Raw genomic sequence first — 25,558 nt, forward strand, 5'->3', positions numbered from 1 at the left:
CTTCGTCCAGAAAGTGGAAGCCAAGTCCCAGCTGAGAATCCTTCAACTGTTCCTGTAGAATAAGCTTAAGTGGAGCATCATCACTAGCTCAAGTGGCTCTAACTGGAGAAGGTTTAAGGAGGCCAAATGATACAGAGAGGAAGGCAACAAACCTTTGCTTCATCATTTTATCTTTTCCCCCCAACACAGCTCCTTTATGAAGCAGAGAAAGTTTTCTGTAATAGTTTAGGAGTTTCTCAGGCCAGACACATCCACCTCCAGTCTCCTGCTGCTTGCTCTCACGCCCACAGGCCTGACTATCAGGATACTTCTTGCCCCAGCACTTGCTGCTGCTACAAATCCCTTCTGAGGAAAGGGAAGGAATCTTAGAAACAGTTGCAGAGGGGGTGGGGTCCTAGGCCTGTACATTAATCTCAGGAATGTCCTTTCCCAGTTAAGCGGTGGTGGTGTAGCAGTGTCGGTTCCAGGATATTAGGGCTTGTTTTTGTACAGCTGCACTGCTGTAGTGCTTCAGTGAAGACGCTCCTACACTGATGCAAGAGCTTCTCCCATCAGTGTAGTTAATCCACCTCTCCGAGAGGCGGTAGCTTCGTCGTTGGGAGACACTCTTGTCAAGACAGCACAGTGTATGTGGGCGGTTAGGTCGGTATGACTATGTTGCTCAGTGGTGTGGATTTTTCACACTCCCGAGCGACATAGTTATACTGATAATAGGTCTGTAGTGTAGACCTGGCCTTAGACAGAAAAGGTAGGTGAGGTAATAGCTTTTATTGGACCAACTTCTGTTGAGAGAAAAGCTTTCCAACTACACAGAGCTCTTCTTCAGGTCTGGGAAAGGTTGTAAGAGTCTCATAGCTAAATAAAAGGTCAAACAGGTAGTTTAGCATAAGTAGATCACACATATTCTAAGGGGCTGTTCAAGGTGAAGTGGCTCATGAACTCCCCTGCAGTCACAGGACAAAAGGGAGGGCTAGTGAGTTAGTGTTTAAAAAGCCATAAATTTGTGTGTGCGCGCGCATGCGAATCTTTTGAAAGTGTTGTGTGGGTTTCCTTTGAGGATGAGGACTGATAGGTCAGATATAGAGTGATCACTTTGTGAAAAGTGTTTGCCCACAAGTGATAGGTTTTGTCTTTTATCATTTTCCTGTGCAACTTCAGTCGAGAGCATAGTGATTTTGGTTTCACCCACATAGTTGTTGTTGGGGTATTTAGTCCACTGGCTGAGGTAGACCACATGTTGTGGTTAGGCGTATGTAGGACCCATGGATCTTTAAAGGTGTGTTTTGGGGGGGGGGGTGTTGATCATTCTAGCAGTGGAGATATATGGCTGTAGGCTTGGCATCTGTTCTTTGGGCAGAGTCAGGTGCCACTTTGAGTGGTGTGTCCTGATTGGTGGGGAGCTTAGAGACGAGGAGGGAGGGGTTCAGGAAAGACTTCTTTCAGGATTGGGGGCTCCACTGAGTAGAGGCTGTAGTTTGATGATACCCTGTAAGGGGTCTAGGGTGGAGTGATAGGTGACAAGGAAATGTACAGTTGCAGGGGGTTTTATTTCTTGTATTGAATCAGGTAAGTACACTGACTATAGGAAAAAGGAACTGGCCAAGGACAGGATGAGCTGCCTCTATTTTGCTATAGGCCAGGGCTTATGCAACTTTTTATTGGGGCTGGTGGAGCGAGAGTTAAAACATAATAGTGGCTGAATATCCCTTTAATGAGTAGTTTTATATCATGACTAAGTTTGTCTATTTTTAATAAATTGAGATAAATGAGCTTCTGTTCCAAACTTTCCTTTATTTATGCAATCCCTAGTTTGTGGGGAGGGGGCGCTGACGTCCCCAAAAGCCCCTGATTATGTGCATTATAGAAGTAGGCATGTAACAGACTAAATAGGAGACTGGGAATGAGAACAAAGCCACAGCATGAGGAATATCAGCCTCTGCCAACAGCAGATGGTAGAAGCTAGACAGCAAGCGTATGGTAGCCCATGTAAGAGTTGAACACACATCAGCAGAAGCTACAGCATTTATTGTCATAGCCTAGTCTCAGATGTCAGTTTTGCTTTTGCAGGTTTGGTTACCTCTGCAGACCCTTCCTCCTTTTCTCTCATCTCTGAGGCACTAGGGTTCCTGTGCCCTCCATTAACCTGCCCTTCAGTCTTGCTAGCTGGTGACCCTTGTATCAGTAATTAACCACTGGAACAATTCAGCATGGGTTGTGGTGGGCTCCTCCATCACTTTTTTTTTTTTTTTTTTAAAGATATGCTCTAATTCAAACAGAATTATTGCAGGGATGTTATATGGCCTGTCACACAGGAGATCAGATTAGATGATCACAATGGTCTCTTCTGGCCTTGAGATTTATGAATCCCAGTTCAGCGTCCTAGGCACAAGCTTGCACTGAAGCAAAACTAAATCACTTGTGTTGGGTACTAAAAGCCACTTGGTAGGCATCAGAGTTGTTCAAGCTTTAGCTACTATGGGTAAGTATGGAGTTCTCCAAAACCTAGCTAAATCAATTTGGTGGTAATACCACTTATTACAGTGGCACAGGTACATGTATTTACCTGTACTTTAAGTCAAATTTTCAAAAAGTTGTCTTGCTTACACAAAAGCTGCTCGTGCGTTCATGCATTCTCATCCGATCACACAAATCCAATACTAGTAAGTGCAAAACCACCTGCATGGGAAAGAACCCAGTTCTACTTGCCCATATGAAGATGGCCTACCCTACCCTACATACAATTCTCCTTTGAGAAGTTCTACAGACATAGAATGAGCCACGTTTTCCAGTCTGCAATCCAATTAACAAATATTAAAATGAAGATGTTTTGGCACAAACTGCAAGTGCCCCCAAAAAAGCTGTATCAGGAAACATTCCCATCTCTATGCTATCACAGCATACATACGACAGAACTAACATTTGAGAAAATAAAAAGTTTAATATTCTCTGTAATAAAAGAAATGATCCTCTCTGGTTCCTGAACCAGGAATTTAAAAACAACAAAAAAAAATGCAGGAGAGCAAGCTGTTCACCAAAAAAAAAAAAAAAAAGAAAAAAAGCAAGACTTTCATGCATTAACTGTATTTTCTTGGTGTAAGTGAGTAAATCTTATCTGCTTTCAGTGACTTGAGGGTCGGAGGTAAATTTCCCGCCTCCCTGTCTGGTGCACAGTAAACAAAATGGTACTATAACTAGTCTTTTAAATTAATCAGTTTTCCTTCAGGAGTCTTCATTTGGGCGCAGGCGTTTAGAGGCTGGTTCCTCAGGACTCTCTAGAACAGGTTCAGAAAGTAATATGTTAACATTTCTACACAACATACATTTCTACCCAAGACAAATTTTACACTAAAACACACCAGACTTGTGACACTTCAATTAATAGGGGAAATAGTCCATTGCCAAGCTGTCAGAGGACAACGACTTAAAAAAAAAGTAATAGGAAAGGAGAGTGGAAGGTAAGCATGCCACGAGTCAAAGCCTGACTTTACTGAACTCAATACAAGTTTCTACATGAACATGAAAGGGTGCATGATTTGACCATAAGTTTTCCAATTAAAATTTATAGAATATGATTCTGCCAATTTAGAGGCTCTGATTCTACAACTGACTTCAGACAGGCATAGAGGTCTGCCTGTGTGGTCCTCGGTGCAGATGGGGATCTTAAAAATTAGGACTACCGAATTGGAATTACACCACTAAATCAGACCCCCTAGCTCAGAGAACTCTAGTTTTAAATCCATCAAATGCAGAGTCTTTTTCTCTCTCAGGTGTAATTTGAGGCAAAGGATATAGTTTAAAACCACTAGCGTGGGACTTGACTTTACCTTCAGGAGTATACTTCTTGTACAGCACTTCAGCTGGGATCGGGAAACTGATGCACATCATTTCCTTATTGGGTGAAACATTTCTCACCAGGTGAGTAGAACAGCGTCCCTCTAAGGAAGTTCCCAAAAAAGCTTCAGCCCGTTCTTGAACATCTTTGACAGGATTATCATGTTTTGAGAAGCTGTAACAGTGCACTGTTGGAAGGAGGTCAGTGCTGCATGGCTTTCCGTCTAAGAAATGTTTGAAAACATCTAGAAATTCGATAGCCAAAGCTGGCAAATTCATGACAATGTGCAAAGAGTTTTTCCTCTCTTTTGTCGGAAGTGACAGCTCCTTAGTTAGCTCTTCTTTAACTGGCCCCAGAAGAAAATCCCTACCATCCATATTGAAATTTTTTATTTTTTTGTCCACTTTGTTTAACTTACAGTTGTGTAGAAGCCATTTGTAGGATTCAGGGTTGAGATCGTTTGCAAATACGCTGCACTTTTTCTTTGCTGCTGGGATGGCAAAAGGTCCAACCCCAGCAAAGACATCAAATAGAACGTCACCCGGCTTTAAAAGTTCAATGATACGACCATGTTCTGTGCTCAGACGGGAATTCCAATAGACTTTAGAAAAGTCAAATTCATAAGTGATGTAGTTTTCTTTAGTCTGAAAAAAGTCCAAGACATTTGTTTAAACCACCTGTATTTAGGTTCCAAACATAGATGTACGTCTAAACAGTGTAATCAATTTATTAAGTATTTTACTAAAATGTAATAGGAACACTGGTGTTTGTGCCACTGATGGGACAAATGAATCTTGATCTTGTATAATAAGCATTCTATTAATCAGAAAACATTCTCAGTGCCACGGGCTTTCCCAGCTCTTTCTATAAAAGGGCCATTAAATGGTCCTCTGTGGCCAAATAAGGAATATTTCAGTCAGTCAAGCCAGCCAGCTGACGTATGTGTAAATCATCAGGTGGGGGGGAAGCAACAAAATCATTTAAAAAACAAAACAAAAAACCTTAGTCCCTTCAAGGGCGTCATGGCTGGTTTCAGAAAGATCTCTCAAGTCCTCCTTATTCTAGAAGCCCCAACAAACAACAGGATGACAATGCGAGTAGGGCAGTGGTGGGTTAAATTCAGTTACTTGGGAGTCTGTTCTACAAACCCTGAAACTGTACTGCACTTGGCCTTTGCAGGTGGCATAGTGCTGATGACTCCATCAAACAGGAAGTGTTAGATGCCTAAAGCCCGCAGGTACAATGATCAGTGAAGTGGAGTGGTGATATAAAACCCCCGATACCTTCTGTGAAGCACTGCAAGGATTTTGGGTGAGCAATATTCTACAAAACGTGAGTATCTTGTTAAGTCTAGGCTCTGGGCTGTGTGTTATTTTATATTACTATTACCTGAATCTCTATACTTCGTTAAATAAACAGACATCTGGATAGTGCAATCAAGTAAAAGTGCTGTGTGTTAAGCAGAGTGGTGATCTGAAATGGTAAGCTGGCATGTACTGTTTCTTTGGCAATAGCAAATCTGTCAATAATGTGAGTGTATAGTGGACCAGGGGCTAGAAACTCCAGGGAGACGCTTTGAGGGCTAGAGGATTGGGGGATATCTATTACAAACCTTCAGAGAAACAGTGGGGCCTGCGAGGCCTAGAGGAGAGTGCTTGTGTTCATGGTGGAGTTGGGGAGCCAACGCATGGCAGGCACAAACAAGTCTTCACACACACTCTAAAGGCAGATGGTAGCACAACCCTGGGTGCCCCCAGAAAGCTTCACCCCTTCCCCTCCCTGATCTGAGATTTTTTTGGTGCTAGTCTGACAAGTAATTTCAATAAATAATCAGAGAATCCCTATCATTTGTATTGCCAATAGAAGTATAATACAAAACTATTACACTGTCTCCTACCCACAGTGCAAGAACTCCTATAGTAGAGTAACATAGCTCAAAAATGCCTACTCAGATTGTTGATGTTCTGATTCAAATGCTTGCTTTCTTTCTGTGTTCAGCCAGCTCTACACGTCCAAACTATTCAGCTACGTTTCAGGGGGAAAATATTTAAAGTTAACAAAACAAAAAACTTATTTTAAAAAAGGAATTGCCAAACTGGTAATTGTTGCCTTAACTCCTGTCTAAGCCCCAGCAACCCAGTTTAAGTAATAGTACTTTACATGTATAGACAAATAGTACCTTTCATGCAAGGGTCATAAAACACTCTACCAAAGTGCATCTTATCTCACAGTTACAGAAGGGGAAATTGAGGCACAGAATCTTCTGCTAGGTCACAGTCAGTGGTAGATTCTATTCCTGTAGATTCTAACTCCAGCCACTATATTATGCAAAGTGAATCCAAAGCACTTACCTTATTTTCTTGCACCAAATGCATTTAACAATGTGAAAAATACTTTGTGATTTTTTTTGGAAGGGGAGGGGAATTTAAGTTCTAAATTAGTATCTTTGTAAGAGTTCATTACTTTACCAGACTTGGAATATACTCTCTGACAATATCCTTATAAAGATCTTGTAAACATGGCTGAGACTTCATTAATGGTAGACTGGGACATATGAAACACATATAGGACTGCTAATTACTGAGATCTTGGGCTGCGACAACATTAAAGTTTTACAGTATCTTTCCATCATGTCTATTTTTCCACTTCAACTGCAGTCTGTGTGTTTGACTGGGTGTGCTAGAAAATAGGAAAATCTGTACCTTTGTGATCAGATTGGCCTCGCCAGCTAACACTTCCATTTGAAAATTTCGGTAAGTGTTGTCAATAATATTGATTTTATTTACTGCACAGGTGATTCCTGGATTCTTGTCAATTATAACCTGGCCTGCAACAAAGGGATAAAAATATTCAGCTACTAACTGTTACTAAATCTTTAAATCCTGCACGATACACGAGATAACAATTCTGAGTTGTATTTAAAAAAGCAAAGTACCTATGGAATGACTTACATGTGAAATCATTCAGCATGCTACACATTATTTCTACTAGTGCCACTGTGTCACAGGTACCTCCTAGGGCAAATATTTTACACTGAAAAAAGAGGAGGAGGGTTAGATTCCCAGTAAAGGCTCTTGCTCTTCAGGGAGACAGTACTGTCTACTGCAGGGTTCTCAATCTGTAATATAGAAGCTTGATGTTCCATCCATTCACTTCACCATTTAAGGTGATGGTATGTGAACCAATAAAGCTTGGAAGCTGCTGCTCTCGTGGGTAAGTCACTGGCCTGAAACTCAGGAGACCTAGTTCTGCCTAGACCTGCCATTGAGCAAATCGCTTCACCTCTAGTGCACTGGGGCCTAAGCACTACTGCAATACACATCCTAAGTTATCATTACCCAAGGGGCTGATTCAACATTGAATCACCATGTCAATGTGATTCTGTGCACTTTAAGGGGAGCCTGACTGGAACCCAGGTCAGCTAGTAACATCAGCTCAAAGGGTGGACTACAGCAGTCAACTATAGCTGGTGTATTAATAAAGTGTTAAAAGTTTTGATCTTGGTCTCCCCTGCCACAAAGGGGTTGATTTCAGTGGGCCTAAGCTGAAATGTGCTACATTTTATCCTATGCCCGGTGAGGTCAATAGCCTACTATTAATTTCAAGTTAGATATACATAAAAGGCCTTACCCAGTGTCCTTTAACCTAAGGATTCACTTTTAATAAAAGCCTGTTTAAGGTAAAACAATTTTAAAACAATGAAGATTCCCCATAGCTCTCCCTGTGCAAAATAATCATCTGTAGCTCAGGCACTTATCAAAATGACTTAGCTTTGGGAGAAATGTATAAGTGGATATTTGTGGAGTGTGAGTGTTGTACATACCAATCAGATGTTTATAGGGCAGCTGATGATCTCTAAGATTCAAGTGAGCTATATGGCCAATCCTACTAAACCCAGAGGTGACATCTTGACCTTCAGGGAGCACTGCCCGTAAGATTTCCTCAGTCTTGAAATTGTCATAAGTCAGTTCCAAGTTATACTTGGACACCTCAGGGTTAATATTAAACTGCTTTAATATTTCTTGTTCGTATTCACTCAGTGAATATTCTTCTGATATTTTATGAGGATCCAACAAAACAAATCTACTGTCTTCATCTTTTGGATCTTCAATCACTCGCTTCAGACCTGGACGCTGCAGTGTTGTATGTTTGAGGGATTTTAACAATTTGCTTATTACTTCTTTTTTCACTCTTAGAACTGGAACAACAATTGTCCTTTTGAAAGCTGCTCGGTCAAGTGTTGTCATTCCACGTACTTCAGGATGAGGTGAGTGCAGTTCAAGATCAGCTTTATTTTCTAGAATTTCAGGCATTGTAAAGAAACTGTTTCTCTGAACTACCCCAAAAAGTCCAGGTACTCTGTCAAAATACCGTGCCAAAAGCAACCAAACTTCTGGAAATGATGTATGAGATGCAGCTTTTCTAAAAAGTTTAGTTTTCAGTAGTCTAGCAGAGTATCCATATAATCTCCATAATATCCTAGAAGGGAAATTATTCCTTTTATAGACATTTAAAAAAAACAAAACACTGCACATTGCATGGATTTACAATTTTCACAAAATAGTTTCCATTTGTATCAAGTAATTCATAATAGTTTTGTAATGCTCTTTATGAACCATAGGACTATGAATTTCTATCCTTTTACATGGCCAAAAAACACATCTCAACCAACTTTATGTAATGGTGGATGATCACCCCATGTCTACACACAAAGGTGACCTGTTCTTGCTATTAATGGGCCTGATGATACTCCCGTTAAGACAAATGTTAGATCTGTTCACTGTCTCTGATAAAGCTGATCAGCAAGAACTGGTTGCCAGACTGCAGTTGTTGGTAGGCAAAACCACTCTGCAGAGACGTAGCTCATTCATGGGAGGGTAACCTGAACTGGAACAAGAGTCTGTCTTGTCTTTGAGTATTTCCCTTAAGGCTGCTGTTTTCTGCACCCTCCACCTCCCCATTTTATATATGCAAAATGAGGCTATTGTTGGTTTTACAAGAGGAAAAAGTCGAGCTGTCCAGACACTAGTTCTATGTAGATTTTCATATTGCACTCATCCCTGTAATATCAGAGTGCTGTCTCATTGTTTAAGTCCTCCCATGGTAGCAGGCAATTGCTTGGACTTAAGTCTTATCTGTAATGATCTTAAGTCAGAAACATTCTTCAGCTCTTGCAGCTTTTAGATTAATGTCAAGGCAAACCCTTTAGGAGTGAAGTACTTGTAATGTGAATGGGACTAAAGGAGGCAAGAGCTGAAGAATGTGGTTTTATGTTTGCTTTCTTCCTAGAGCAAGGCCCACTCAGTAATTCCTTGGCTCTTTACTTTGCACTTGCTGCCACTATGAAAATGGATTCAGTTTAAGGTTCTTCTGAGGGTACATGAAAACCTTGATGAACACAGGTTCACAGGAACTGAACGATGTGTGTTGCTAGGGCAGCTGGACTGTTCTTCTAGGCTGAGGCTGCACTTGCCCTGGGCCAGCAGCTCAGTCTTGCTGCAAAGACCCACTCTAGAGAATTCATTCCCTGGTTGTTGTGGGGCATGTCTACACGAGGGCTGGGTTAGTGCGGAGACTTCCTCCATGGACGGAAGGGGGGTTTCTCTCGGTGTAGTTAGTTAATCCACTCCTCCAAGCGGCAGAAAGATGGGCTGATGCCCAAGCTGCAGTGGCGGTCAGATTATCTGCCTACCCCAGGCAGGTCAGCTCTCCCCAGCCCGGAGTGCCGGCAGCGCGGTGACTGTGCGGTGTTAAGTGCAGACCCTGCATGAGCCTCGCTGAGCGGCGCCGTGCGTTACACCACCGCGGCCTGCCCTGGTTGAAGGGGTGGGAGCCGGCTGCGGGGGAGGGGCGGGGTTGCTGGGCCCGGCGCTGCAGGTTCGGTTGAGAGGAGCCGAGGCCGAGCCCGTTTGCCCCCCAAGCCCCGCCGCTGGCTGCAGGCCCTGGAGCCGAAGGGAAACTTTTGTAAACAGGGAACCCTTCGCCCCTGCCTGGGCCCCAGGCGCTGCAGCCGGGCCGCGGTGCGCCAGGCCGGGCCCCAGGCGCTGGCTAAGGGCCGAGCTCGGCTCCGGCTCAGTTCCTTCCTACGCGCCCGGGTGGCCCCGATCCCGTCAGATCCCCAGGCCCCGGCCCGCCCCTTCTCCCGCCAGGCCCGCCCCTTCTCCCGCCAGGCCCGCAGGGGCTCCGCATCCCCCAGCCGCGCCGCAGAGCCCTTCGGCTGCGGGCCGGGCCGGGCCGGGCCTCCCTTCCCTCACCTCACCTCACCTCATCTCATCTCATCGCAGGTCCTCCTCGTGCCGGTGCGGCTCGCGGCTGGGTCGCTCCTGCCCCCCCCCCCCCGGTCATTATTACGTCATCATCAGGCGGAGCCCGGCGAATGGGTAGGGCTGTGAGTGACGTCATCAGGCAGCGCCGCCACCTCCCCCCAGCCGGGCAGGGGGCGGTTCCAGTCCGACCTGAGGCTCCGCCCAGCTCCGCTCAGCTTTGAGCGCTCGCCCTAGTGGCTGGGCGGGGGTCGGGGACTGACTGACTGGCCGAGCGAGGGGATCGGATCGGCACCGCACCGCACCATGCTGCAGCCGCCAGGCACCGGGAACATCAACTGGGAGCGGGGCTGGTACCTGTCCGCCCGGGAGCAGGAAGGGGAGCAGGAGTCCGACCCCCTGCTGCCCCCAGCGCCGCCGGGCGGGGTGCGTGAGGGGACTGCGGGGCAGCGGGATGAGGGGGGCTGGGCGTGAGACGAGGGTCCCCTCCCGGGGTGTCTGTGGCAAGAGCTGAGGGAGTGGAGCTGGCTCTGAGGAGGGAGGTGTCGGGGCCGGGCACCTGGGTGTACAGAGCGGAGTTGGGGTGCGGGGTGGGGGGGACTTTTTACCCCCAGGACGGGTCCCATCCAGCCAGGCTTCCCCGCTGGCGCTTTGAGCGGTGATCGGGAACGGGAGGGTGGATCATGATCCGTGGGCAACTCAAGCCTGGGCTTCTTGGCTCGCCCCTGCTCCCTGAGAGAGATCGGGGCCCGTTTGGATGGTGTGGGCGGCTTGTGAAGTGACACTTGTTCACTTGACTGAGATCAAGTGAGATCGTTCTGCACAGCACTAACTTCGGGGTGTTACTGTTCTGGGCTGAATTTAAACCAGCGGGGACAAGCAGCCTTGTTGATGATGTAGGGCAGCTGGGTGGGAATGACTGTCTTGGCATTTTTTGGTACTGCTTGAATTTTATCGGTAATCATTTCTGAGTGTGCTTGATGCCTTAGAAGAAAATGAGAGGACACACTCTGTCCCAAGAAGCTGATAAGCTGTTTCAAACAAATGATATGTAGTGTGGTCATTGCGTAAGACTGCTGAAGTATTTTGTTTTCAAAAAGCCTCATGAAGAAACTGCTTTGAGGAGATGTTTTAAGGAGAGGGGTAGGTGTTTAGCACATGAAAAAAGACTACCAAGCTCAAAGGACAGTAATAAAATAATACCTGGAGGAAGATGACAAGGATACAAAATGGAACTTATAGCAGGGAGATTTGGCAGTCAGAAATGAGCAGAGATGCAGGCACACAGAGTAGTACAGGGCTTTAAGGTGAGGACCACCATTGTTCTGAGATGTTTGATCCTTTATTTATCTAAGGCTTGGAAGCATTCAATTATCCCAACTGCTGATATTTCCTTACCTTTCTTCCCTCCCCCCATGCAGATGTGATGAAAGCCTTCTTTAAAAACAAAGCTAACCACATTCTAAACCACTCCAGACGGTGCAGTGTTTGGGGCTCATTACTTTATAATATTTGCTATTTGGGGTTCTAGCGTTTTATAAGGACCTGCTAATAAGTGAAAGCTCTGGGCTTGGATGAAGAAAGGGAGAAGTTATGTGGCTGACATTTCTTCTGTCTCTCCAAAAACAAAATAAAACACTTTCATAGTAACTGTATTTGTTTATCCTATTTACAGAGAGCTCTGAATCATGCATCTTCAGGTGTTTCCTTTGGTTTCTCAGTGTTTAATTTAATGAATGCAATCATGGGAAGTGGGATACTTGGCTTATCATATGCCATGGCCAACACAGGGATCATTGGATTTAGGTAAGCTTTTAGTTTCACATACATATGTGTTCTAAACTGACCTTTACATGTTCTTGAAGTACTGTACATAACCTGCTTTTAAAAAAAAAGGTGAGGAGCAAGAACTGAGCTGAGGTTTTTTTTATGAAAAATTACATTTTACAGGGACTGGATGGTTTGTGTTTTTGGCATTAGGCTATGGACCCTTTCACTTCTAGGTTATTCGTTCAAATCTGGCCTGTAGAGGTAGTGACCTGAAGTCGCATTAAATTAACATTGAATTGGTGGCAATTTCATGAACTCAGCCTAGTTCCTAATGGATAGATGTTTATATCGCAAAATCACTGTCCCATTTAGCTTTAGCATTGGGCTGTCCAGGATAGGGCTTATGCATGTCTGCTGAGCAGTGTGGTGCAGCTTGCACTTCTGCTCTTCATGCTGTATCTATTCTATGGATAAATGGAGGACTAAAATATCTACCATTGGCAGTCTGACTCCTTTTGTAAGGACTAAGTTCACTTTAATATCTATACACAGACACACATGCAGTAGAGTTGCTGTTCCTGGTGGTTATGTTCCATTGGGTTATTAAATGGTTCACATGCAATGTTTTTGCCCTACATAATCTGTGATGTAGTCTAGTATATAAAAATGTAAAGAGTAGTGGAACATAGCAATCAGCAGATAGGTCAGTGACTATATGAACTTTGGTCAGCAGATGTGAGCCATAAAATGAGGAAGTCCTGTCTCATGATAACTTCTTTCTTGTGCAATAATAAATCAGTTTTAAGAAGAGAACATTAGTGTACTTTAAAAAATGCCTTAAACTTCAATATTTTATATTTTAGTATCTTGCTGCTGATTGTTGCCAGCCTTGCTTCTTACTCTGTATTTCTGCTCCTTAGTATGTGCATTCAGACTGGTAAGTGAAAATAATATGTAGAGCAATAGTTTCTAGTTTGTCTCATCTACATCTCAAAGGTCTGATGCTGTAAAATTATTTGAATTCATAGTATATACATTATATATATTTTACTATTGCTGTAATATTTTTAAAATTAAGGTTTTTTCACTGTCACAAAACTCATTCATAAGTGTGAACTTGAAGCATTGTCATACCTTTGAAACTTTGTGACTGAAAATATTTTTGCAGTAATTGGTATGCACTATAAATGATTTCTAAGCTTCCAGAAATTCTGAAACGATGTAGAAAAAAGGCAAATATCTGGTGTACTTTAGTAAGGACTGTTTTAACACCTTCTGGATTCAAGCATTTTAATTGCATTATATTTGTATTATGTACACTCCAACATCCTGCTGCTGTTGCTTTCTCTGAAGTTATCAGAGTAGCAGGAAGCCTTTAGTTTGTAACTCTGCAACTGTAGCATACACTCGTTCATTTTAACGGTTACCTTTCAGGCTTGGTAATCTTATTTGACCAGTAGCCATCCCCTTGCTCTTTGTAGATCTCTTCTATTTTAGAGATCATCTGACACTGCTTGATTGTAGTGTGAGTTCTGATCCTAGGTCCTTAGCATTAACTTATCATAGTTCAGGAATGTTTGCTTTGGGGTCTTTTCTCTGTACAATATCTAATCTGCTGTCACCAAATGATTTAACTCATGCTTTTTTAAAACTGTTATTGAAACCTTAAGAATCCAGTTCCTTAAATTCTACTATATGGAGGCTTTCTGGTATAACAGGATCTTTGTTTCCATCATCCATCTTGTCATTATCACGCCATCTGCCTACATTACTTTAAGGATGGTTTTCATGGTGGTGGTGGGAAAAAGCTTTCTTCTCTTTCCTTATTGCCTTTGTTTTCCGTATCTAGGTTTGGTCATTCAGCTGACTATTATTTGATTCTGCTTGGAGACTGCTGCTCCTGTCACGTGTTGAATAATCTCCTTTCATGCACTTTAATTTCAGTAGAGTTTAGGGATATTTTAATGTAAGATATCAGTCAATGGCTGCTTAGTGCTTTTTGGACTAGTTGTGGCTACCTTTTTCTCTTCAGCCAGTTAAGGATCCAAGATTAGAAAGGAATAGGGCAAAGGTTTGAAAACTCTTATTCTATCTACTGTAGATTCTTATGGCCCCCATTGCCACAATCATTTAATGTATTTACCATTTTTCATAAGAGGTATCCATGCAGTGGATAAGGCACTGGACTAGAAATCAGGAGACAAAGGTTCTAGTCCCCGTTATGTAGAAGATTTGCTGTGTGACTTTGGGCAAGACACTTAATCTGTTTTCCCATCTGTAAAATGGGGATAATAAAACTTTATAGAGTATTCAAAGCTATGGATGAAAAGCACTGTATCATATATGTCCTAAATGATGGTATTATGATGTTTGATTATCATCATGGGCAACCCAATGCAAAGAAAATTACAAGGACAGGACAAGGAAGAGAAATGAAAGAAAAGTTATTTTACAGTAAAGGAACTTCCCACTTGGTGAACTTTGAAGGCTTAAACCATCTTTATATGTGAAGGCCCTAAGTCATTATCCAAAAGTAATATTACAACTCCCTGCAGCATTTTTTTCATACTCTATCTCCCCAAGTCATTATCCATAGGTGGTAATGCTTTTCTGGGAAGCATTTTTTTATATAAAAAGTATAAGGAGGGAATACCACTCAAGTGATTGGATGAATTATTTCACATGCCTTAGAAGAACATCTTTCCTATTCATAATTTCTACTCAATTAACTCGTTGCCAGGCTAAACAAGGATCAGAAATATGCTTCGGTATTTCATTGAATAAAAAATGTATTACGATTTCTGGATTTAAATTTACGTGCTTTCATTGATTTTAGATGATTGCAGTCGGGTTACATTTAATATAGTTTTGGTCAATGATTCCTTTAAATACACTGAAAATAATTCCATTTGATAGAACATTCCTGGTCTTTCAGTGGAAACCTATTAAGGATGAAAGGCCTGCTATATCTTTATCTCAGTGAAATGTAGATTGTTCTTTATATGTGAGGCAGTCTTCAAAACAGATAATTAAATATTCTTTTTTTAAAAATGCGTCAGACCAGCAATTGTGAACAAACCTACAATAATGAGCTATGGTGTGACTGGAGTTGGGAAGGAAGGAGTTTCAGTGGTTATAATCCTAAAGAATGCGTTGGGAAAATATTTTTACAGTATGAAAAGTACCATGTTTATAAACTGTCCATTGGGATGATTTAGTTGGGATTGGTCCTACTTTTGAGCAAGGGGTTGGACTAGATCATCTCCTGAGGTCCCTTCTAACCCTAATCTATGATTTTGTGATACCAAATTGTCATGAAAAAAGTGAGTATAGAAAAGAAATGGCTGACAGCTGTCTGCAGAGGAAGCTTCTATATTGGTTTCATTTTAGAGGGAGACCGATATATTAAGCACAAACATTTTAGTCATAATGGCTTATCATTGGAGAAGTGCTTCTAATTTTGTAATGGCACAATTACTCTGGATCTATAACAGTGACCAAATCTAATTACCAGTAGTGATCAAATGGCTTAGCAGATAAACGTTGCTGTTTTCGCTCAAGTTGTGTTGAGAGTTGTGTTCAGTCTTCAATTATAGCAGTCCACCAGCACCTGCTATTAATTAGCACAGTTTATTTCTCACCATTTTGTCTAGGGATTGAGCTACCAGAGCTGGAATTATTTTGCAGGAGTAGAGGGTTAAGGTTATTGATGGGGTTGCTGCTGCTACATTTTTATCTGTGAAGTGTGCAACCATTAATGTTGCTGTTATTGTAATTCTCAATTTCACCTCAGCGGATATAAATGGATTTCCATTGTGTTGCAACACGTTTCAGAAATCATATATTTTTGCTGAACTAACTTGTCTTTAAAGTGGTAGAGTTTATTTTGCTTTTTAAATCAAATTTTTGTACTTTTGAAAACTTGAGAATAAATGCCACACTATTCACAGGACTGAATTTCTAGCATAAATGCAGAGTTAACACAGAAAGTACTCCTTTAATCAGACCTTTTAAAGTTTTACATTGCTATAACTGCAACATAAATAATCACTTTGTTCTCCTTTGTTGACAATAATTATCCAGTAGGAGAGAGTTACCAAATTATGTATTTGTGCCTACAGAATTAGAAACTAATTCCCCAATCGATACAGTAGAATCTTCTTAATTTGTAATGACTAGGTGATTCCGAAATATTTGTGCAGTCAAATGCCATGTAAGGTTGTTTATAAAAAACAATGTAGGATAAAACACGGTGGTACATATTCTGCTCTTTTATACCAGTCTAAAATCTGGGGAGACTCTACTGATGTAAATGAAGTTACTCCAGGTTTACATTGGTGTAACAGAGCAGACTCTGGCCCATTTTGTTTTTGCATAACATCAATAATGGTACTAGAGAGGAATGTGAAATGCTGGGCTTGCAAAAGACCTACAAGATAGTTAAGTTCTATTGTTTATCTGTGCTACAGTGATAATTACTGTGTGTGTAACTTTACAGACAAATAACACTGTCCCTGTCTTGAGGAGTTTACCGTCTGTCTGAGGCCCCAGTCCTGCAATCTGATTGACACAGGCTGACGCTTTCTCCCATGTGATGTTCCATTGACTTCATCAGGAGGCAGCTTGGGAGTAGGGGAGGTCTGCCCTGGCAGATCAGGTTGCAGGCCTGGGGCCAAAATAAGTTGTGACATGGGGAGAGATGGTAAAATGTACTGCAAGGGGGCTGAGTGAAAGGGAAGGGAGTATGAGTTACAACCATAAAATCATGTGGTTTTTAAGACTGATTTGCCCTCTAAAATACTTACAGCAGTTTGAATCTCTGCCATGCCCTGCATTAATATAGACTAGAAGAAAGGGGGGGTGGCATTTTTGAGAATAATTTACACCTTTTTGATACTCCTTGAGTTTCTAGTAACAAAGTTACCGAATATTGTCTTCAACTAAAGTTAAAAAAAAACCCTATTGGAAATCTTGGGTTACTTTAATATGGTGGTTTAGGTCAGGGGATTACTTTTGAAGGTGGGCCTCGGTGCAGATTTCACTATATGTAAGGATCCATGGTGAATGTTCTGAGGTCCTGACCCTATAAAGTCTAGTGCCACCTTCAGCTCTTCCTGAAATCCGAGGGAGTGGGGGGTGCTTAAAAGCTTGCAGAATTGGGTGCTGAGGCTTATATTTTTTGAAAGATGTGTCCACTATAATACAAAACTGCCCCTTTCATTCTTTATGAAAATGAAATAAAACAATTTGTTTAATGGCCATTGTTCAGAATGGTTTAATTAATGGTATAATATTCAAGAATTCTGAAGGAGAAGGTGATGTGGTATCCATGTGTTTGTAATCCTGTTTAATGTAAAACGATTGCAATACAAATTTCTACTAAGCATATGGATCATTATGTATAAGTAGCAACATATATTGAAGAAAGTGTTTATATACAAAAGCTATAAACGAGAATTACAAAGTACTGCTTTAGTTTTGTCAGTGTAAAAAAATAAAAAACCACACCCAAATATTCATAATTAAGTGAATATGAAGTTGGAAATACTTTGTTTTTCTTTTAACAGCTGTCACTTCTTATGAAGACCTTGGCCTCTTTGCATTTGGATCACCTGGGAAGGTAACGTCTGTTTATAGTACTCATGTCTCTTATTCTGTACTATAGTTCTGATAAATATTTTGTTGTTATTACATGATTTAGCAAAACTCTAACATTGTACAAATCCCATGATTTTTGTAAATAAATTCCTGCTACTCTTCAGTTTGCAATTCTAGACTGTACAGGCCAAACATTTAGTTAGTCCTAAAATAGATAGCTTTAATTTATGGTGACATATTCTGTCTAAACACGAAAATCTTGAAGGAAAATGTTGTTCCTTTCCAGTCCGTAGATTAGCTAGATACAGATAATATTTACCACAATAGTGTAGATGTTTGGGGTTGGGCTAGAGTCTCATTGGGTTTCACAGCCTGGGCTCCAGCCTGAGCCCAAACGTCTATACTGCTATTTTGAATTCCTTAGCATGAGCTTCAGTCAATTGACCTGGGCTCTCAGACTCCCTGTTGTGGGTCTTTGTTTGCTCTGTAGACGTACCCTTAGTAACCAGGTGGAAGGTGAGTATTGTAAGTAAATCAGACAAAGTTTCAGAAGTGTTATTAATTTAGTGATCAGTTCAGACGAACAATTCTTATTCTCAGGCATCCATTATAAAGGCTTTATTGGGTTAAGAATAAACTGATATGTTAACTAATGAATGGCCTATTGCATGCCTTTTTCTTAACAACCAGATTTGTCCTGTATAAGATGTAGCATGTACAGGTGTAACAGGGTTCACCCACTGTTGGGGCACCTCCTTATGGTGACACATGGGGATTAGCTCCGTTCAGGTCTGATGCTCCCCAACACTCTGTCCTTTCAGGTCTGACAGTTGCTCTTACCACCTTTCTCCCTCACTCTCCTGGACTCGTGGTAAACCCTTTTTGTGACTCAGCCATCCACCCAGGTCACTGGGTAGTCCTCCCTTTCCAGGATATCAGCATCCTACTGGATCCACTATCCACATACTGTTCCAGGCTGTCTTCTAGTCCAAGGCCAGATCCTGTGCAACCGTACCAGCAGCTGACAGGGAAACCTGGGTCCACCAGGTTCTAGCCCAGGGACCCTATGTCTAGCAGCTACAGTGTGCTTGCTCCCAGACCCTGTCGCTGTTTCCCTGGGCTCCTTCATACATCCCTTTCTTATTCCCTCCCCACTGCTCCTTACCAGTCCATACACCCTCCTCCCAGACTACTTCCTCCCTTTGACTTGTCAAGACTCTGTAACCTTAAACAAACCTCCCATCTCTCAGGGAGTGACTGCCAACTACTTTCCTTGCAGCCCCCTTCTGTTCTCAGCTTCATCCCTTTATGCAGGCCCAACCTGCTTCTTCCCAGCTGAATGTTTTCTTCCATTAGGCTTTATTGAGCTCTGGCTCCCTCAAGGTGCAGCATGTAAGGTTAATTGACCTACCTTGACTGACTTTACCCAGTTCTGCCTTGTGTGGGGTGAACACCTATCACAGCAGGGAACACACTAGTAGTGGATCTCCTTTTTGGGAGGGAACTACATTAAACATTCCACATTCTCCACTATCACTAATATGGTCTGTGTTTCAGTTAATTGGCACTAAAAGCTGTTCTTGTTTTAAGCAAGTAGCAGTAAGGTTCTGTGTGAACTACCAAAACAAAGTTGTTAAAAGGTTGCCTTTTTAAACAACTTCCTGAAGACAAAAAAGCAGAAGGCAGAAGTCTCTTTTCTGCTTCACTGGCTACATTCTGATCTCAGATTCATTGGGTGTAACTGAGATTGGAATGTGGCCCATAAGGTGTGTACAACTTCCAGTAGCATCAATTAAAGAATAATGACTCTAATGTAGGTGAGTTTCAGTATTTGTTGACCAAAGATTAGATCTAGTAACCGCAACTGGCAATAAATTTTGATATTTAACAGAATATTTAATTAGTTTTTATCATATCCATTCTAAATGTGTTAACCACAAGCAATCAGAACTAAAACGGCATGGTTTCTACTGTTGAAAAGCTGGTAATCTTAGCTTTTTGGTAGTGTTAGATAGTTATTTCCAATCTTGGCAAATTACAAGTTCTCATATTTCTTAACATGTCATACTTATCTTGCTTTTTTCTCAAACTTCAATTCTAGCATGATTTTAGTAGCAACTATTTTGTAACACATTACAACTAGAAATTAATGCTGTAACCTACTTGAAAGATTGTAATCCCAGTTGTAAAGTGGTATGTAGAAGTTGTTCCAGGTTTTCAGCCAGCTCTTTTTCTTCTCTTTACTCCTCTTTCTTAGTTTTTCCCCATTGCACCCAATAGTGTATTATTCAAATGCTGATTGTTATTTACTTACTTATTTTGTGGGCACCAAGATAGAACCCACTACCTTGGGCCATGCTTACATGTTGGACTTGAATTAGAAAGAAAACAAGATAGTAATCACAGACACACAATTTTAAGGTCTTCTCTCTCATGACTATAAGAGCTACATATACTTTGGATCATTTCAGTGATTTCAGGGCTGATAAAGTTCTTTTCCAGCACTGCTCCCACAAATGATCAGAAATTTTAAAAAATCCCTGATCTAGGAGTAAATTTTTAATATTTTAAAGAGAAAATTAACTTTAAGGTTCAGAATAAAATATTCATAGTCTCTGATGAATGGAGACTATATGAATAGGCTGACTGATAGAGATTTGCATGTTGTATCTGATTGCCTCTTCAGAGGTAAATGACAGATGCAGTGGAGTTCTAAGAAATTATTAGAATACACTCATTTATATGCTCTCTGAATGATACAAAAATGAGCTAACTGTCTTTAGAGCAAACTTCATTTATAACTACTTTGGTTCTGTCATCTCAAAATGAAAATACAGTATTCTGGTGAAGATGTTTTGCTATTGTATTATTTGTTTCCATACGTTGTAAATTAGTCATTCAACAGAAGACCTACCCTTCCTTTCGGTACTAATTATCAGTTCTACATTTTGATGATTTAAGATAATCCATATGCACTTTGATTGTTATAGACTGAAGTTTGTTTTTAATTTTCCTTACCTTTTCTAAAGAAATCAATTGTTTTATAGGTTCTTGTGGCAAGTACAATAATTATTCAGAATATTGGAGGTAAGAAATTTCACATTCACATAATAATGGGTTGTGTGTTTTGGGGTGTTTACAAACATAAAAGGCTATATTTAGGTAAAATTATACTTGTGAGAGAGGCTGACAAAAAGAAAATTTAAGGGCAAGGTTTATTTGATCTTGGTATGCCCAAGTGCTACAGTAGGTGCACTTTGTTGACACACAGCATGCTCTTTACCCTACAGTTCCGAAGCATGACATGATGAATGCAAGTATAAAAGTTTGACCTTTGAATTTAATTATTTTAGTGGCTTGTGTTTCCTGAGCCATAGAATTTTGTGTATGCTAGCTTAATGGTAATTTTCCTCCATTTTTGTTAGTTCAAGATTTTTGCACTGAATATACATTATCCTTCATAATGTGGTCTATTTTTCACACTGATCAGTTTTGTCATCTTCTGTATAATCTAGCTATATAGTTATTTTTCTTGACCTTTTTAGTACATTTCCTAATAGTGTTATTTTATCTTGAAATAAAAATAATCAATTACATACTTATAAATATGTAAATCCCAATTTGTGACCAGTATATGAGAAAAGTAAGAGTACCCACAGAAATATTAAGAGTAGAGTCCAAAAGAAGTTATGTTTAAAAGGTAGAGTTAGAAGAGACTGACTTCTCTTGAATGCTGATGTTTAAACTGGATTTTTTTTCTCTTGGATGAAAGCAGGAAATGTGCTGAAAATAAAACAAAAAGACTAGGCAAGAGGATGTAGACAGTCATTTATAATGACTAAGAGGAACAGTGTTCCAGTGTCTGTCTATATAAGTCCAGGTAGTCTGTTAATCACTGCTTGTTCTTACTGCAAAATGGACCTAGAACTAGACCAAGTGACTGATTTTATGATTGGCCTGCTTTTACTAAAAGCACCAGTAATGGAAACTACTTAATTTAAATGACTATAAAAATACTGGAATTAATTCCAGACAGGAGTGAACACATTAATTCCAAGGTCTAAGATTATTTATTCATGCAGGTTTTAGAGGATGTTCTGTAGCTATGAACAGATTTTTACATTTCCTTTCCCATTTGACTGGACCTTTAAATAAACGCTATAAGACAAAGAGGGGATACATAGTGAAGGTTCAGGCAACTTTGGGATCTAGTACAAAGCTAAGCAGTCAAAGGAAATTTGAGTCTTATTTCTTCCTCATAACAGTTCATAACCTTCTCTGTGTGTCACTTTTAATAAAACTCAGTTAGTAATGCTAGAGGCCCAAGCTGTTGCACATTGGATATTATCAAACTATTTATTCCATCTTCTGCAATGGACTTCTCTGCCAGGGACTGGACCTGGTCTGCCAAGAATTTCATTTCTCTTTAACAGGTTAATTCAAGAAGCAGTTTTCACAGCTGGAAACTATTCTTTCAAGTATTTAAAAATGCCCATCACTTTCCAAATCCTCTGTGTTTTGGTTCTCAGGATTTCAGTGAAGAGATCTTTTTATGTAAAAGAATGGTACAGGTATTTCCTGGCCTCGTACATTTCATTTCCTTACAAAGATTAACCCATTTCACAGATAGGGAAAATTGCCTATCCCTAACTGTGTAAAGAGGCACTCTGTCTTGTCTAGGTGGAAGTGGGGATGAGGCACGCATCCTCCGTGGCACCTCCTCCATCTCCTAGTATCCTGTGGATGCCCTGTACAGCAGGAGGGTTGTTTTTGGGATAAGAGAAATAGGGATTTGTCTGTGGTCCACATCCTCCTGCTCAGCAACTAGATTTACATGTGAAAATAAACTCCCAGCTGTTATCGCTCAGTGAATCCTCCCTCTCCAGCAACTGCTATTTCTACTGAATCAAGGGGACCCAGCCTATGGCCGCATGGTTCTTTGGAAGTGTGCTGCCAGGGGAAAGGTGGGAGCTAGTGAAGCCATGCGGTGGTGTTGGCTCTCCGAGCGTCCAACAGATTCTCAGCCTCTCTGCATCAAAACTCCATCTTCATCCATTGAGGAGACAATGAAGGTACAGAAAGTTTTCTTGCCTTTCTGGTCCCCTTCCATTGGTTTCTCAGTGAGAGGGATCAGGTCACTGAATTTAATTTGTCATGAAAGGATGCCTCTCGACTTATCAATACAAAGTTCTGTATGTTCAGCCCTTTCTTTGGCTCCCCCCTCTTGTTTTTTTGCATCCCACAAGACTATGACCCTTCAACAGACGTTCAAGCTGTATCAGTGTCTTAAATTTCAGAGTTAGACCTTGTCCACACTAGAAAAATAAGTCAACCTAACATAGGTCAACTTACAGCCACCTTTACTGCGGTGGCTGATGTCCACACTACCCTCCTTTGGTCGGTGGAGTGCATCCTCACCAGGAGCACGTTTAGAAGTCTTTATAGTGCCTGCTGTTTACCTGAGTACAGCCAATTAAATTGTCCAGTTGAGTACCAAAAACTAGCTGAGGCTCTGTGTGGAGTAGTGACTGAAATTTTTGTCACTTATTTTTAGTTACGCAAGCTTACCAAAGCTTCTGAAACTAGTAAACTATTATTTTTGTACTCCTTTCATTCTGAAATACCCAAATTTAAATTGCGCTTATTAAAAAAACCCAACACTATGGCCTAAAGATTTATTTTGCAGCAAACTTCATCGATTTTAATCTTGTTCTGCATTTGTACTTTTTAGTTATTTTCAAAAAGAATTCTTCATTCTCATTGGTTAGTATGTGCACAGGGTGAACACTGGCCTTTTAAAAGGGAGCAGAGCCAGTACCTGCGCCTCATCAGCTCACTTTATTTGGGCTTAAAAGATGTCACCCGAGTCCTATAGACGAGAGCGAGCCGGTGAGTGAGGGTAGCCTTAGAGCACAGGTGAGTCAGGTGGGAGAGGGCAGGTGAGAGCCGTCAGAGCTAAGAGACTAACTGTGGTTCCTGGGAGAAGGCTGAAGGCAAGGTGAGCAGCAAGAGGGGTTTGGTGGCTGTCCTCTCCAAACCAGAGAGCCAGGCCTGAAGGCAGGAGATGCCTGCTGTTTCCAAACTGGAGCCAAGACTGACGTCTCCGTTATGCCCTGGAAGGCTCAACCTAAGGGAACAGTGAGATGGGCCAGAGGGATGCTCCTCTGGCAACAATGATTTCCAACAGAGATGCTGTGGATGTTTCCACTGGGAAGAGCAGGTTGTACTCCAGTTGGAAGGGCTGGGGTGGCTGTCCTGGCAGAGGGACAGAAGTGGACTGGCAAAGAGACCAGGCATGACCGTAGGTGACCGTGTGTGGTCTGTGTGACATAGAGGGACAAAGATGTGTTGGGATTTAAATCACTGTTTGCACTGGGGTGATAAATGGACAATGTGTTCGGGATTTTATTATGGACCATTTTGAACTATGTTCTGGTAATAAACCATGTTGATGGATTAGAGGACAAAACTGCATGGAGTCCTTTAGCAAGAGACAGGGGCCACAGAGCTACCCCGGCCATGAGGGGACATACATGAGGCGACTAGCCCTGCTACAGTGTGGTTCGGTACTTTTTGCTGACCAGGAGAATACACCATATTAATACACATTATTTAAGCAATTGCATAACATACATTTATTCCAGTTCTTAATTTTACATTTTTTATTATGCTCTAAAATGTTGAGATGCATTTCTTATTTATTAGATTGTTTTTACTTGTGATTTTTGTCAAGCTGCATTTGGATGGAAATTGGGATTCAATTAAAAATCCACAAAATCATCATTTAAAAATGTTTGTATTAGTTAAATAAAAGTACATTAAATGTGCTAGCCAAATAAGGAAAAATTAATCAAAACATGTTTTGCATATAAAAATGATTTATTAAACAAAGGAGTTATTTTTGCTGTAGTTAATGAAGTTAACTGATAGTTTCTGGTCACCATGACCTTTAAGATTTTGGAACTATTAGATCTCCTATTACGACTCATTTTTATTCTTAGATTGGAAGAGGAAAATAAGCTTTCCTGCTTTTTCAGCTCCCAATTGGTTTCTCAACTTTGAATGAACTAGTCATTGAATGGTATGAGTGGAATAAACTGAAAAGAAGAAGCTATCCTCTCTGCACCTGCAGAGTGTTAGCCAAAACCGGTTTAGCCCTTCAACAAAGTCTGTGGTTCCAGATGCTTTGTCAGTGACTTCCACCAGTTCAGTGGCTTGACTTGCTTTGAAACTTCAGTGGCAAAGATATACTGTTTGAATTTTTTTTGTTTAATTTAAATTATTTGAATAGATTATAGTAAGGTTGTAATTTCAATTTTAAATACATTTCTTCTTAAAATCAAAAACAGATTGAAATTTTAAAATATCAATTTTTTATTTAAAAAAAACCATCAGATTTTATCTATTCTGTTACATTAACCTCTCCAGGAGTATCCGAATCTAGAGGGAGGCCCTGTTGTTGAAGCTTCAATGCAGTTGTGCTGCTGTGTAGCAGTGGGTGGGGTACAAGGACCAGAGCCAGGGTTCTGCATCCTGTGTGTTCCCTAGATCCTGAAGGATCTGCCAGGTTTGTGGGCAGCTTCTCCATGGAAAGGGGCAGGACAGTGAGAAGGAATTCTTCCCCAAGGAAAACCTTGCAAAGATTTCCCATAAAAATACTCTCCTGTTAATTGTCCTCTCCTGCAATAAAATGTGTGTCAGTAGGGATATCACAGCATGTATAATGAATGAAGTTGGAGGGCAAATTATTTTAGCAAGATTTGTGGGAAATGGAGACACACATAATAAAGTATTGCACAAGAGCAGTTCACAATCTGTTGCCAACACTAACAAATCTTCAGCATTGAGGTCTAAAGCAGGAATTATGAGGACAGTTTTACAGCATATTTCTCTGGGCTAAAGGCTGGCACTAGCTGAATATCATTGTTGTCAGGAGGTATGAGTGGCTACATATGGCCTGGAAGTTTTGATACATAGAAACAAATTGGAAATGTTGAGAACATGAATTTAATAATACTGAATTCAGTAGTAGCTGGAATTAAATACTGCAGTCGAACATAGATGGTTTCCACAGGGATTTTTTTGCAACAATAGA

At 41.0% G+C, this 25,558-nt stretch overlaps 2 protein-coding genes across 6 annotated transcripts in view; one reads left to right on the forward strand and one right to left on the reverse strand.

Moving 5' to 3' along the window:
* Positions 1-2,918: 2,918 nt before the first annotated feature.
* TRMT5 (tRNA methyltransferase 5) lies at positions 2,919-8,898 on the reverse strand. The gene is made up of 4 exons (XM_067554903.1): positions 7,656-8,898; positions 6,535-6,659; positions 3,825-4,476; positions 2,919-3,272 (listed from the first exon to the last, which is right to left on the reverse strand). Exons 1-4 carry the CDS (start codon positions 8,365-8,367, stop codon positions 3,220-3,222), a joined length of 1,542 nt encoding a protein of 513 aa, XP_067411004.1. The 5' UTR covers positions 8,368-8,898; the 3' UTR covers positions 2,919-3,219.
* Positions 8,899-10,392: 1,494 nt separating this feature from the next.
* The window catches only part of SLC38A6 (solute carrier family 38 member 6), a 44,776-nt gene continuing 29,610 nt past the window's right edge, over positions 10,393-25,558 (forward strand). For all 5 annotated transcript variants that reach the window (XR_010921142.1, XM_067554904.1, XM_067554906.1 and 2 more), the window contains exons 1-5: positions 10,393-10,521; positions 11,771-11,901; positions 12,729-12,802; positions 17,433-17,485; positions 20,511-20,550. Coding sequence is in view for 4 of the 5 variants with exons in the window: in XM_067554904.1 (XP_067411005.1) it covers positions 10,402-10,521; positions 11,771-11,901; positions 12,729-12,802; positions 17,433-17,485; positions 20,511-20,550 (418 nt within the window). In the remaining variant the exon portion in view is untranslated. The remainder of the gene's footprint in view (positions 10,522-11,770; positions 11,902-12,728; positions 12,803-17,432; positions 17,486-20,510; positions 20,551-25,558) is intronic.

The sequence above is a fragment of the Emydura macquarii genome, unplaced genomic scaffold, assembly GCF_026122565.2.
Source record: "Emydura macquarii macquarii isolate MOO-44397 ecotype Brisbane River unplaced genomic scaffold, CSIRO-AGI_Emac_v2 contig_1551, whole genome shotgun sequence".
Classification (NCBI taxonomy): domain Eukaryota; kingdom Metazoa; phylum Chordata; order Testudines; family Chelidae; genus Emydura; species Emydura macquarii.

Excerpts from the sequence above, each read along its gene's own strand:
- TRMT5 (XM_067554903.1), bottom strand. The coding sequence starts at position 8,367 with ATGTGCAGTGTTTTGTTTTTTTTAAATGTCTATAAAAGGAATAATTTC. Across the intron at positions 6,660-7,655 it reads GCCCTATAAACATCTGATTG|GCCAGGTTATAATTGACAAG; the intron begins GTATGTACAACA and ends CCTTTGTTGCAG. Across the intron at positions 3,273-3,824 it reads CAAGAAGTATACTCCTGAAG|AGAGTCCTGAGGAACCAGCC; the intron begins GTAAAGTCAAGT and ends AACCTGTTCTAG.